The sequence below is a fragment of the Poecilia formosa genome, unplaced genomic scaffold, assembly GCF_000485575.1.
Source record: "Poecilia formosa unplaced genomic scaffold, Poecilia_formosa-5.1.2 Scaffold16, whole genome shotgun sequence".
Lineage (NCBI taxonomy): Eukaryota > Metazoa > Chordata > Actinopteri > Cyprinodontiformes > Poeciliidae > Poecilia > Poecilia formosa.
The window spans coordinates 1517792-1530822 of NW_006799955.1; the positions used below are offsets into that span (position 1 = coordinate 1517792).

The 13031-nt window shown below is 37.1% G+C and overlaps 2 protein-coding genes across 3 annotated transcripts in view; one reads left to right on the forward strand and one right to left on the reverse strand.

Moving 5' to 3' along the window:
* Positions 1-5730, forward strand: part of LOC103134251 (glypican-6-like) — a 98235-nt gene extending 92505 nt beyond the window's left edge. For both annotated transcript variants that reach the window (XM_016668608.1, XM_007546413.2), the window contains 2 exons: positions 1679-1854; positions 2553-5730. In XM_016668608.1, the coding sequence (XP_016524094.1) occupies positions 1679-1854; positions 2553-2758 (382 nt within the window). In that variant the 3' untranslated portion in view covers positions 2759-5730. The remainder of the gene's footprint in view (positions 1-1678; positions 1855-2552) is intronic.
* A 1122-nt stretch (positions 5731-6852) lies between these two features.
* On the reverse strand, positions 6853-11852 carry dct (dopachrome tautomerase). Its single transcript, XM_007546414.2, has 8 exons — positions 11330-11852; positions 10947-11246; positions 10158-10258; positions 9883-10049; positions 8813-8992; positions 8566-8701; positions 8274-8475; positions 6853-7808 (listed from the first exon to the last, which is right to left on the reverse strand). Exons 1-8 carry the CDS (start codon positions 11616-11618, stop codon positions 7636-7638), a joined length of 1548 nt encoding a protein of 515 aa, XP_007546476.1. The 5' UTR covers positions 11619-11852; the 3' UTR covers positions 6853-7635.
* Between the last annotated feature and the right edge of the window lie 1179 nt (positions 11853-13031).

The window sequence follows — 13031 nt, forward strand, 5'->3', positions numbered from 1 at the left end:
CACTGTGGAGGAGCTGGGCATATTTTCATTTAGAGCCGTTTAATATATATATATATATATATAAAAAAAAGGATGTCATTTTTATTGTTACGGTTTTCCTTCAGTATGTAATGAGTTGTATGAATTGTACTGTTGTTTTTTTGAGAGAATCAATTTCTCTTTGTTCTTTGTTTGGCTGTGCCAGCTCGGTGTTAGCTCTTAATCTGATTTCTTTACGTGAAAAAAAAAAAAAAAAACTTCGACTGCCCACAGACTTTCATTTTTTGAGTTGCAAAAGTCTTTACTGAGTGTTGTTTACATATTTAGCCATTATAAACTACAAACTTCAATGTGTTTTATCATGTTAGTCAATCTCATTGATTGTCAGACCAGCAATAGCTATGAAGTTCAAAGAAAATGATAAATGTTTGGAGAATCTTTTACATATGTGACCCTTGTTTGTGTTAAGCTCTGCTAAGGTACACATTTTCCTCCAATTGCACCTGCAACTCGTTTAGAGAACCAGCTGTGCACGTCTTGCTTTTTCTTGTTTGTAAAATAGCTCAAGCACAGATTGTAATTTTTACTCAGCATCTTCCTGTCAACTCTGACCACCTTTCTTGTCCTTGATGATAAAAAAAAAAAATCCCCAGCACTTTTTTTCACTGTGCATATAGCAAATTCAGAGTAATGTGCAATGTTAGCTTTTTTTGCATTAAAGAGCAAAAGTTCGGTTTCGGCCTGATTTGAGCAGAGTGCCCTCTTCCAATGTTAGCAAAATCCCCTGCATATTTGTTGTAAATAGTGCTTCTTATTGGCTTTTTTTTTCTTTTTTTTTCCAACAACAACATTCGTCTTAATGCTCTTTCATAAAGGTCAGATTTTTGGAGTGCCTGACCTACAAATTTCTTGGTACATCTGCAGTTTTCAGCTGATTGAAAATTCATTTGCTTGCACTACAGTTTTGTTACTGGTGTCATATTAAATAAAACTCAACATGAATGCATCCCACACAAATTTTCAAAGTGATTTTCTCTCTTTGGTTTCACCTAATAATTATACACTGATTTTGTGTTGGTGTATCACGTAAAAGGAAATACAAATGCATAACACTGTATTTAAAATGACAAAATGTGAAAAGATTCAAGCAACATGTAAACGTTTACACGGCTCCTAATGTAGGACGTCATTCTTTATTTTTTTTTGTCATCCTTGAGTCAACAAACAAACAAAAACGTTACCTTTTCAAATTCAGTGACATTTCAGGGGTATATGTTAGCTTGAGTGATCAGCGCTTATGGGAAAACAAACGTTGTTGTGTCACATGATTTGTGGAATTCTGTCACATGGCGACCCGCAGCCTATTTATCCACCAGGAGAGCAGGCAGCTGACATACTTTTCCCCGGAGAAATACCTCACAAGTGTGTCAGTGTATTAACTGACATTATGGGGTCAAATTCCCATTTCTCAAATGTTGCTGTAAACCTAAAGAGCCTATTTCCAATCGCTTTATGAAAATTAGACGTCTTTCAATTATGGGTGGAATTAGTCTACCCTCCAAGCACTTGTTTGGTGCTGCTTATTTTCCTAAAGCCTGTGACGATAATTATTTCTGAATTATATCTGTGCATAGAGAGTGCCTTTCTAAAAAGTCCTCCCGGCTAATTGAATTTGTTTTGTTTTGTGTTTTTAATAAAGATACTTTCCTGAAGTCCAAAAGGACGGCCTAACCAACCAGATGAATAACCCCGAGGTGGGTGTTGACATCACACGACCCGACACCTTCATCCGTCAGCAGATCATGGCTCTGAGGGTGATGACCAACAAGCTGAGAAACGCATACAATGGCAATGACATCAGCTTTCAGGACTCAAGTAAGCTGTTAGCCATTTTTGTAATGCAGGCGAATGAATCAGAATGCTTTTTCTGCTTTGCTTTAGGCAGCTGTCATAGTATTTTTTTTTTTTTTATCTTTATTGTTTGTTTGAACATGGAAAAACACTTCTTACATGAGTAAGACAGACAAAGACATTGCAAATATATATATTTTTTTTAATCATGAAGTCCTTCTCTACAGTTGAAGTATGTGTATTGTTACTGATGCTTATCTGTCATGTATTGCAATCCTCTGGGAAGAAATGTGCAAAATGTAAAAGGAGTGCTTCTGCATAAGAGTTTAAAAAAGTTATTTTGCTCTTTGGTTGCTATGTATTTGGTCTTAATGGACTTAATGGTCATTTGATCATCTTGGTATGACGGTAAAGAAACTAAATGTGAAAACACAAAGCTTGAGTGCCCCTATGTAGCTGGCTAGGATACTATGATTCTTTACTAAAAACACAAAATCTACTGCTTACTGCCCTGAAAATGTTAAAGCAAACTTTAAGTAAAGGAGATTCTGTACAAAATCTGTTTTAGCAAACTTGTAAGAGGGTACAATATTCCATCTATAAGGAATATGACCTATCCTCAGAAATTCAAAGGTCAACCTTGAATTACCAATGATGAACTCTTACGTTTTTTTGTCTTTTTTTCTTTTTTCTTTTTTTTTTGCTCTGCTCTTGTAATTCAGGTGATGAAGGCAGTGGCTCAGGCAGCGGAAGCGGCTGCACAGAGGGCTGCACCACAGACATGTACAGCGCTGCCACCGAAACCCCAGTGGTGAGAGCCGACCGGAGCGGGCCTATGGAGGACTCTGCCCCGCACCATGCACCATCCATAGCACTGCCCACCATGCTGGCTCTGCTAGCTCTAACTTTGCACCGACAATGGAGATAATGATGGAGCAACAAGCGAGATATGGACTGCAGGGTTTTTGTCCCCCTTTTTTCTCCTCTCTGGCAGTTTTTGTATTCAAGCACATTGGAGCCACAGTCAAGCAAAGAGCATTCAGCCTACCAGCGTTGATGCTGCAGGATTCTGCTCTGAGAAAGAGAGTAGTCATCCATATCACGGTTTTCCACTTTTCCAAAGATCATGCGGTGCCATCCCTAGACTTTATATTTCATGAAATCATTTCAGTTTCTAAAACTGATGAGGATCCAACAAACTCTTCTTCAGAGATTTTATTTTGAAAAACAAAAAAATCTTTACATTTATTTCGCATATGGCAAATATAAACATAGGTTTCCAATTGGAAAAAATAAATATAGTATGCACTTTGAGGTTTTTTTTGTTTTTTTTGTTTTTGTTTTTTTTTTTTATTGAATTTTTTTGTCTGAAGAAAATGTAAAAAGAGATGTGGTTAAATTATGCACCTTAAAAAGGTACAATAAGCTTAATAAATGTTTGATAATATATTTTAAAGAGGTGATGATCATCTAAGTGCAAGAGGATTCAGGAACCGCTTTGGTTAGAATTTAATTACATAGAACATTAAGCCATTTACTGATTTGTGAAGGAAAAACAATTATTTTAAATTTCCTTTTCTGTGAATGCAAATTCAGAGTTGTGCTTCTTTATCTCTCTTACAGTTTCAATCGTTTTGGGCTGTAGATGCATCTATTGTTTTAAACAGAATCTCCACAAACTTATAAATACTCACAAAATCTGTTCAGCAGTGGCCTTGCGCTACAGCTGACTTGAAAGGTTAGGATTAACATTTTATTTACTTTGCCTTGCACCAACTCCATAATCTGCAAAATATGCTCATATCTTGCCAGCTTCAGCAGTGGAAAACCTAAAATCATTTCTAAGACGTTTTTTTTTTTTTTTTTTTTTTCTTCTTCTCTGTTTTATCTGCAGAGAAGATGCTACTAATTTACTGTTATGTAGCTCTATGGTTAAACAGCTCTGTTAACATTTTGTTTAAGATGTGATCACTCAGTATAGTTTAAAATATTTACTTCAAGTTTAAAGGGATACATACTGTCATAATTTAATGTCATCAATAATTGAACAGGTAGGAAGTGGCTACAGTGGCTAATTATTAATCTTCTACTACAACCATAAGGGGCTTTTGTGGATTTTTTTTTTAAGCTGGGTTCTGTTGAGAGGAAATGGCCCATCAGTAATGTACCTTTAATAGATAACTCTCTTAGCATCTTAACATTGATGAAAGATGAGAAATTCAAAAGCTTTTAAATGATCTAAGATATGCAGGAGATGATTATTCTCCTTGGTCTGTAGCTAATTATTATGAAGACTGCTGGAGTCTGTGGTCCATAGCAGTGATATTTCTGTACTTAAACTTTGAAACAGAATTGGTTTTTGGTGTTTTTTCCATTCAAACCATTGTTGTGCAAGTTCACTTTTCACCAGAGTTAGCTGCACTTTCAGTTCACACAGGTTAAAACAGAATTAGTTCATATTCAGAATTAACCATTTTAATGCTTTTTGTGTACAGTCACACCACATCAAGTTTCAATTTACAATTTCCAACATTAATTAGCACGTTGATTATTTTGCAGCCTAGCATTCGCCAGGTGATTCTCTCTGCTCGCATGAAATGTATTTTAGTTTGACCGAGCTACCAATAAAGCTCCTCTTATGCACAGAATTCCCTGCTTGAATTGTAAGAGATCAACATGTGTGGATAATTTTGATTCTGCTTCTGTACTTGAACTAGAAAAACCTTCACTCGTGAATTATTCTCACTGTTATACTGGCTATCCTTACAGCTGGTAGATGTGACAGAACGCATTTAAGTGCTGCTTCAGTACATAGAAAACCTTAACATGAATTTTCTGACACAATACTGATAGGACTGGAGTAAAGAAACACCTCAACACAATCTACTCCTTTTAAATAGTTTAGACCTTCAGCTTATAATATTAGGTATGTATGTTTTTACATCATCAATAAAGTCTGAGCATAAAGACAGATAAATGTGTTAGAGATAAGAGTAAAGCAAACCGGTGCACAGATACACATACGTCAATCGCCAAGTTTGTTTGTTTTTTTCCTTATAATAACTCTTTCTGAATGAAACAGAAAAAAATGTGTCCTAAAATGGTTTCCTAATAGATGCCTGTGATATGTAGCAGGATATCACAAGGGTGATATCCTGCTTCTGATCTGAGAAACAGCTTTGTTCAAGTCAGTTGTTTGAAAAAGTTAATGCCACTTCTGTAAACACCATTTTGAACAAAGTCAAGTGCAGATAACACTGAAACAAAAATATGATCCGGTTTTACTTTTTATCAGTGGATAACTACTCTGTCAAGAGACACTTCATAAAGTGTTTCACATAGAAAGGTCATTCCAATGGACCATGAACCGATACAGTCTTTACAGTAACAAAACATTATCTATTTAACACAGCTATTAAGTACAAAATTAAACCCATTAAACATTACCTGATATTGAACTTTTTCATAAATGATTTGATAAAGGTAATAGATGATGGCACATACAGTATATACTTGTTAGGAGGTCAAATATAAAGCTTTTAACAAAAACACTAAGAGAGTTATCTACTTCAGGTAACTAATCTCTAACCAGAAACAGAAACACCTTTCACACCTGTGGCTCTAAAGACAATCAAATTAGGAGATTTCTATTGGGCATCTCAAATTAGGTTTCCCACTAACATATTCTGTTTGAATTATAATGAAATTGTATGCAAATAAAAATTACTGGGTTGGTCTGCAAGAGCAAACCTATATTCTTGTGCTGCTGTAAAACTTTACATGAATTTAAATTAACTGACTGTATCATGTTTTAGTGCTGCATCCTCAGAATATATTACACGTATTTACCAACTATCATCAGATGTTTTCGTACCTACTGGAACTACATTTAGAAAAAAATAAACGCAAAAACATGCTACTTCTTTGCATATTGAGCAACTGCCCTAATAATCCCAGGCAGTATTTAAAAATGTCAACTTCAAATGACAGAATTGAAAAGAATACACAAGCACATATTGCCACACTTGTTGGATGTCTGGGAGTTATTAAGAGAGGCAAGGAGCAAACATCACACAGTGGTGACAGGGAATGCTAAGAATGACTCCCTGCATTTATCTGGAAAGCTTGAATGGTTATGTCTGCAGCACAGACAGGCTTGAAGCCGACCACAGTCACCTGTGAAATGAGAATCTGTGGGGACTGGACAAGGCTGAATGCTTCAGTGAAGCTCCTCAGTAGAGCGTACTTACAGAGAATGTGAGAGACCTTGGCACCGCTGAGGGGTGCGGACAAAACCGGTCTGGATGTGCGCTCCCTGTTCCCTGAGAGGCCGTCAGGTTCATAACCAGCAGGCCAACTGAGCGTACACATCCACAGAATTAGCCTGTGTCATGCCCTTCACAATGTATCAAGTAAAAAATGTGTTGAGCTTTTCAATATTGTTTGAAGTACTCATTTACAACCACAGTGCAAGAATTACAATATAGGAAAAAATACGCAATGTGTTTCTTTAAAGTGATTCTTTGTTCTGACTATTCATCTCACAAGATGCCCTTTTTTTTGTTGTTTTTTTAATCATTGAACTTTTAATATTTTTGCAATAAAAGGTTAAAAACAGCTAACCCAGTGCTGAATTACATCAATTCTTTACAAGTCACATTTATTTTTTACTTTTACCTTGGAGGTTAAGAGTTTGTTGAGCAAAGATGCCTTAATGTATTTCAACCATACCGTTAAGATGATTGCATTTCTGTTTTATTACTATTGAGAATAAATTCTAAACATTTTTTAAACAGATTTCTCCTTGTTATAACTTTGTGAAAGGTATAAAAACAACCAGGATTGAGAATAGGATTAAGATTTTGCCACTACACAGTGACCTTCAAAACTGCAGAAACCTTTTTACTTGTTTCATTGAAATCACAAGCTTCGCTGAATTTGTTGAGATTTTATAAAACAGACCCACAACAAAAATAAAGCAGAGATGTGGACTGGAATGAAGACGACAGATTTATTGTTTTATTTTTACAAATGAAAATCTTAACAGTGGCATGCATTTGCATTGAAACTGTTTTAGTCTGGTGCCCCTAAATAAAATCCAGTGTAGTCAACTTGGCACATGTCTCTGGTGGACTGAGGGTTTCTAAACAAACTGCATCAGGAAGACAATAGAAAGGTCAGAGCTATGTGATATGTAAAGCAGGTAAATAAATAATATCCCAAGCTTTTAGCATATCTGATTAACTTTTAAATTAATCATCTAAAAATTAATGGATTGGCACTACAAGCTTACCAAGGCATGTCCATCTGACTAATCTGGGTAAGGAGAACATTTCCTGAGAAGTTGCTAATAAGCCTGTGGGAACTCATCAACAAAACAATTAGGAGTACCTTTCGATTTAACAACCATTAGTTGTCCACTTCACAAATTTTGCCTTTATGGAAAAATAGCAAGAAGAAAGCCACTGTTGAAAGACGGACATATGATACTGTAGGATGTAGGACAGTGAAACACTGATGGGTTTAACCAACAAGTTTTAATTTGGGGGGTTTTAATTCAATCAAAAAGCGAACAGCTTTTCAAAAATTTGGTAGTAAAATGACACAATTTTAAGATGAATACCTTTGCAAAGCACTGTGCATGAACCAGAGAACTCTTCTGCGGTTAGTCTTAATATCTAAAAGGAGGTTTTTCTTTTTTATTCAGTCTTAGGATCAGTAATTTTCTAACATCACAGACTGACAGCTCCATTGCTCTGAGGTAAGTTTGAGCACTGAGGTGCATTTTGGAACAACAGGTGACGGCTAGGCCTCCTCTGTGTACTTCCTGTTTGTGAAATCGGCTCTTATCAGTGGTTCAAAGCCTCTGTTTCTCCGCTGACGCAGGTAGAGCACAAAGATAAGGAGAAGCACCAGCAGGCCGACAAAGACGCCTCCCAACGTGGAACCCAGCACAAACACGGCTCCCTCATCTGCATCTGTGGAAAGAAAGGAGAGATACTCTGAAAATCCAAAGGTTTGTATCATCAGTGGGGTTAGGATATGACGACTCATGCTGCAATAAAGACGACATCTAACTGTAAACTATTATAGTTTGCATAACACTATAACGTTGCAAGCACCACTTACTAACAGAAAACAGAAATAATAAAGAAATAATTATTCAGTCTATTTAACATTCATAATGAATCATTCCATTTATTTTAATCACTTAAGCATTTATAAACTGGTCTTACATAATTAACTGAAGCACTAAAATATTTCAATAATTATTCCTTAGTTTCTTTATGTGTATATTTTCAGTTTTATTTCAACAATCACATGTGCACAATTTTAAGCAGTCATATTGCTTGAACTGTTGCACTTTTGAGTTCTGTACACATTAAAAAAGTTATGTAATCATAATTTATTTATTTTTAATCATTAGCTCAGTATTCTCTCACCATCGAGGGAAATGGCATAGGAGTATCCCAGCCGATCCGATGCGACGTAGAGCTCTTCATTAGTGATCGGAGGGAAAAAAGGAACCATATTGTAGTCCCTGTTGTGACCAATAGGAGCCATCTCATCCGGGTAGGTGGCGTTGGATGGAACAAACCTGCGCATCCATTCATCAAAAATGGCATCGGTAAAAGAATGGAGCACCTTTAAATTTGAAATGACGAGAAAAGCGTAGTTATTTGGTTTAAATCTAACTGTATACTCAAATTGTATTATGCGCGGCTGAATTCCTACCAGGAAGATGGGATCATTGGCTGCAGAGTGGGACAAAGAGCTGGTTCCATTGAGCATAGCGTGAACGAGGTTGTGAAGGTTGTCGACCGTATCATCCAGTTCGCCATCTGGCTTTTCGTACCCTTCAAGTGCATTTCTGTTCATTTTAAACAAACTAATCAATGACCTATGACTACCAAACCCTTCAATTTTTTTATAGGCCTAATAGCCAAAAAACACATTCATAACACAAACTGTTGAGTTTTACCTGAAGCTGAAGGAGGAGTTGGTGAAATATGGAGGACTGTCAAACTCTCTGATTCCTAAACAGCTTCTGACATCACTCATGGTGGGTAGAGACATGTTGGTTCTCCTCACCATTCCTCTCTGAATAAAACCCTCATTCGTGCCATTGCAAAGAGTCACCAGACGGTTATAATCATCCAAACTAGAAGGAGAAAAAAAATGGCTCTTTTAAAGAAAGAATTGGATGCACATTCAACCTAGCTGCAAGAGCTACCAGTGCCTTGGAAAAATATTTATGCACACTGATTTTTGTTTTTGCATTTTGTCACGTGAAATCATCAAACTTTGATGTATTTTATTTGAAATTGTTGTGAACAGCCAACATAAATGTTGGATGAGAGTAAAACTGATCTTTTTAACCTTTCAGGTTGATGTTAACATCAACCTGAAAGCGGAACCATAACAGTGACACTTTGTGATGCCGGTGTTTGTCTTGGAGATGCTTATTTTCAAATCAAAGAAACTGTCCAAAGATAGCAAGAAGGTGGTAGAGCTAAATACCTGTAAGAAATCATGTTAGAAGTTGCAAATACTTAAGACAAGGGCTGAAGTTCAGTTTACAATCAAACAACGATTCCAAATCTAACTCTGAGTGTTTTATAACAGAGCAAATTTATGTGTTAAAATAGACCAATAAAATTGAAATCCAACTGAGAAAATGTGGCAACTGGTGCTTACTGATGCTTTCCATCCGACCAGACTGATTTTGAGCCCTTTTGCAAATAAAAATGGCCAAACATATTTGCCTATATGTGTGTTTTCACACAAAGCACTAACACAAGATTCCAGAGGGGTAAATATCTCTGTCTAGTTGATGTCTAAAATCTGGAAACCATGATGCATCTGTTGGCTGCGACTATCACGTTAACGTCACAACTCGACACAAAAAGTCACCGAATCTTCCAGTACTTGTCTCCACCCATTGGATCGTGACATTTCAAATAAAAGGCATTGAAGTTGATAACTGCAACATGACAAAATGCCAAAAGCTTTTCCAAGGCAGAGTATTATTCTGTCGTTCATTGTGCTGACCTGTTGCACACCACCCCCCATCTGGAGAATCTGGACTGGTTGCTGATGAGGAAAGGGTTGTCTGGGTTCCTGCCTCCAAGCAGAGAGTCTGTACACACATCACACTCACTCTGTCCTGTGGCAAAGTTCCAGTAAGGAATTGCAAAGTTCTCATTGCCCGTCAGTCTCTGCAGAAAAAAATAAAAATAAAAAATCAATAATAAAATATTTATTTATTTCTGTTTACACAAAATCTAAGTTACACTTATGCTTGACTGGCAAATGGATAACATTACCTGAAGCTCTCTTTCCAAGCTCAGAAGGTGGTACCTGTGCCAGGTAATGAATGCTGGACCTTTGTGTGAGAAATCTATGGCTCTGAAGGGGCGACCAGGACCTGCAGGAAAAGCATTATTTAACAACTAACATGATCTCAAGCTTACACAGGACAATTGGGCCAAAAAAGGCTCAACAGAATCCAAAGCTTTTTCAAATCAAACAAGTTCAAATCCAATTATGAAATGATACAGACAGATATTGTTGATTAATCAGCAAAATATTTGGAACAGTCATAAAATATCATTTTGGATATTAAATTTAAACACAGGGCTTTGCTAAAGTTGCATCTTGGTTTTTTATAAGTGCATACCCCTGAAATTAAGTATACCTTACGAGTTAATCTTCATAACTCTGTTAAAGGCTTGTGTATTTTCATGCACTAAAAATAGTTTCCTGATGGAGAAAATAGTGAAAATTACTAATAATGGTGATTGTTATTGTATCAGCAGCAGTTTTTTAAAATGTATTTACACGTATTGTATTTACGTATTACGTAAATGTATTTTACGTAATGTCGGTATGGTACAATCTGTCCTAACTTTTAATTTTCTACTTAAATATGAAAAGAAATAATTTTAGCAGAAGTAGTTTTGTGTTCCTCAATACCTCAATAGTAATACGCAATAGGTGGTGCATAATATGTAAATATACAAATATGTCTCGTTCTCATTACAATAAAGTGTAATTTGGTTACTCTTTGCAATAAAACATACACTGATAAAGACAACACATAAATATTGATTTACCTAAAAGAGTGTCTCTGACTGAGTAGTAATGCTGCCAGACGAAGAAGTCATAAATGGAAATGTTGGCAAACTGTGGCTCCGTCCCGTTTGGTCCCAGCAAACCCAGCCAGTGCTGTGTGGCAATCATGTAGTCTGGATGGATGGTGTTCTTAGCCACATCCAGAACATCCAGGAACTCCTGAATTTCCTCGCTGGTAAGGGAGTGGATGTTCTTCCTCACCACAGGAGTTTTTCTCTGGTCACAGTTTGGACCAGTCCAACCGAACTTACACTGACCACAATTATAGCCGGCAAAGTTACCTGCAACACAGAAAGCCAACTGTGAAACACTTGATACTTAAGGTAGGGCTTATGATGGCTTACACAAATTTTCTTTCACTCACCGCTGCATCTGCAAGTCTGATTGAAGAACTTGGTGGGCCACCTCTCTCTGTCATCAACGTTTCTGAGTCTGTATGGTCCCCCCCAGGGTTTGGAGTCCACTTGCAAGGCCCTGCAGCTCCCTCTCCCTGACAGAGAGCCGCAGACGTTGGCAGGATTGGAGCCCAGAGCAGGGCAGCATTGCTTGGACCGGATCCCCTCCACTGTGCAGCAAGCTCGAGGAAACTGAGCTTCAGCGGGTTTAACGCAGAGCAGCAAAGACACAGTGCCGAGAACCAGCACGATCCTCATTTTCCACCTATTTGTTTCTTCCAGCGAGTGGTGAAAAAAATCAGTTTGCAGATCAAGCGGTCGCTGTAAGGCAGTCGATTTGATCGCCCCCCCAAGGAGTGTGGAATCTCCCTCAGCCACGGTCTGCTGCTGTGAATCTTCAAATTAGATGGAGTGATAAAGTTAACATCTGTGGAAATGGCACTTAAAACCAAGTCATGTTGTGCTGCAGCTGGTTGCATGCAGATTAAGAAAGACTCTAATGTGCATTCTCGCTTTTGTAGAGCTGGGGAGGATTAAGACATTGGTCTTGTGATGATCACCTGACAGCCCGGCTGTGAGTTCCAGCAAGATCTGGAAGGATACCAAGTAATTGTCTGAAGGGGCTGTTATGCCGTAAAAACTACTATGTAACAGCAGAATACACTATGATGTTTGGTTGTTCTCTGTGGTTGAGTCATTCACAGCTGCCAAGAATAACTTCAAAACAAAATCAGCATTCAGATCAATCCAAGATCTTAGGATTTTGGGAGTTCTGAAAAGAAACATTTCATCCAGAAATGTGTTATATTTTTGGAGCTCATTATGATTCCAAGTTCTTAGTTATTTGCGTTTCACCTTTTCAAAACTTAACCTAATAGTTTCCTCGTTGTTTTCCAGACTTTATTTGATTTTGTTTTGGTTTTTTTTGTTGTTTTTTTTGTCTATACAGCACAAAAAAAAATTCAACAAAAGTGGGCTTTATAAAGCTTGAACTTCATCACTAAATCAAACTCAAGCCAATGCAAAAAACAAAAACAGAAGGGTGAAGTGTGGGCTTTGAGCCTGGAGTCAGTCCAATGGGTGGAGGCACATGACCACCTATATGATAGCATGCCAGATGCCCAGTTTCCCACCAATACCATTAGGGTCAGAAAGATAAGCTTTAACAAGAGGCTATTCAGGAAATTCCATAGAAAGACAAATGTTTTGATTTTCTGTAGGTTATCGCAAAATAGCTAAAAACCCTTTAAAATATCTGGGAGATTTTGTCACATATATGTATTTTGAGGGGATTCTGTGGCATAAACATTTGTTAAAGATTTGGGAAAAGGATGTAAAATGATCAGTGGTGTTCAATGTTATTTAAAGATAAAACTCTGTGTGACAAGCAATTTGTATTCAACCACCGTCTGAGTCAATACTTTGTAGAACCACTCTTGAATATTTGACACTTTTACTGCTTGATCTTCAGCTTATTAAGATGGGATGACAACATCTGTGAACATCAGTTTTTTAAATTTTGCCACAGATTTTGCATTTAATTTAGATTTGGACTTTGACTGGGCCAATGCACTGCATCTAAGTCATTCTATTTGGAAGGTCTCTTGGTTTAGGTGCATGATCATGTCTGGGCGGGTTTACAGCTGTGCTGATTAATCTTCAGATTATTCG

Coding starts and splice junctions, on each gene's coding strand:
- dct (XM_007546414.2), bottom strand. CDS start 11,618: ATGAGGATCGTGCTGGTTCTCGGCACTGTGTCTTTGCTGCTCTGCGTT. Junction 10,259..10,946: donor AGTCAGAGACACTCTTTTAG/GTAAATCAATAT, acceptor CTTTTCCTGCAG/GTCCTGGTCGCCCCTTCAGA. Junction 7,809..8,273: donor CTATGCCATTTCCCTCGATG/GTGAGAGAATAC, acceptor TTCTTTCCACAG/ATGCAGATGAGGGAGCCGTG.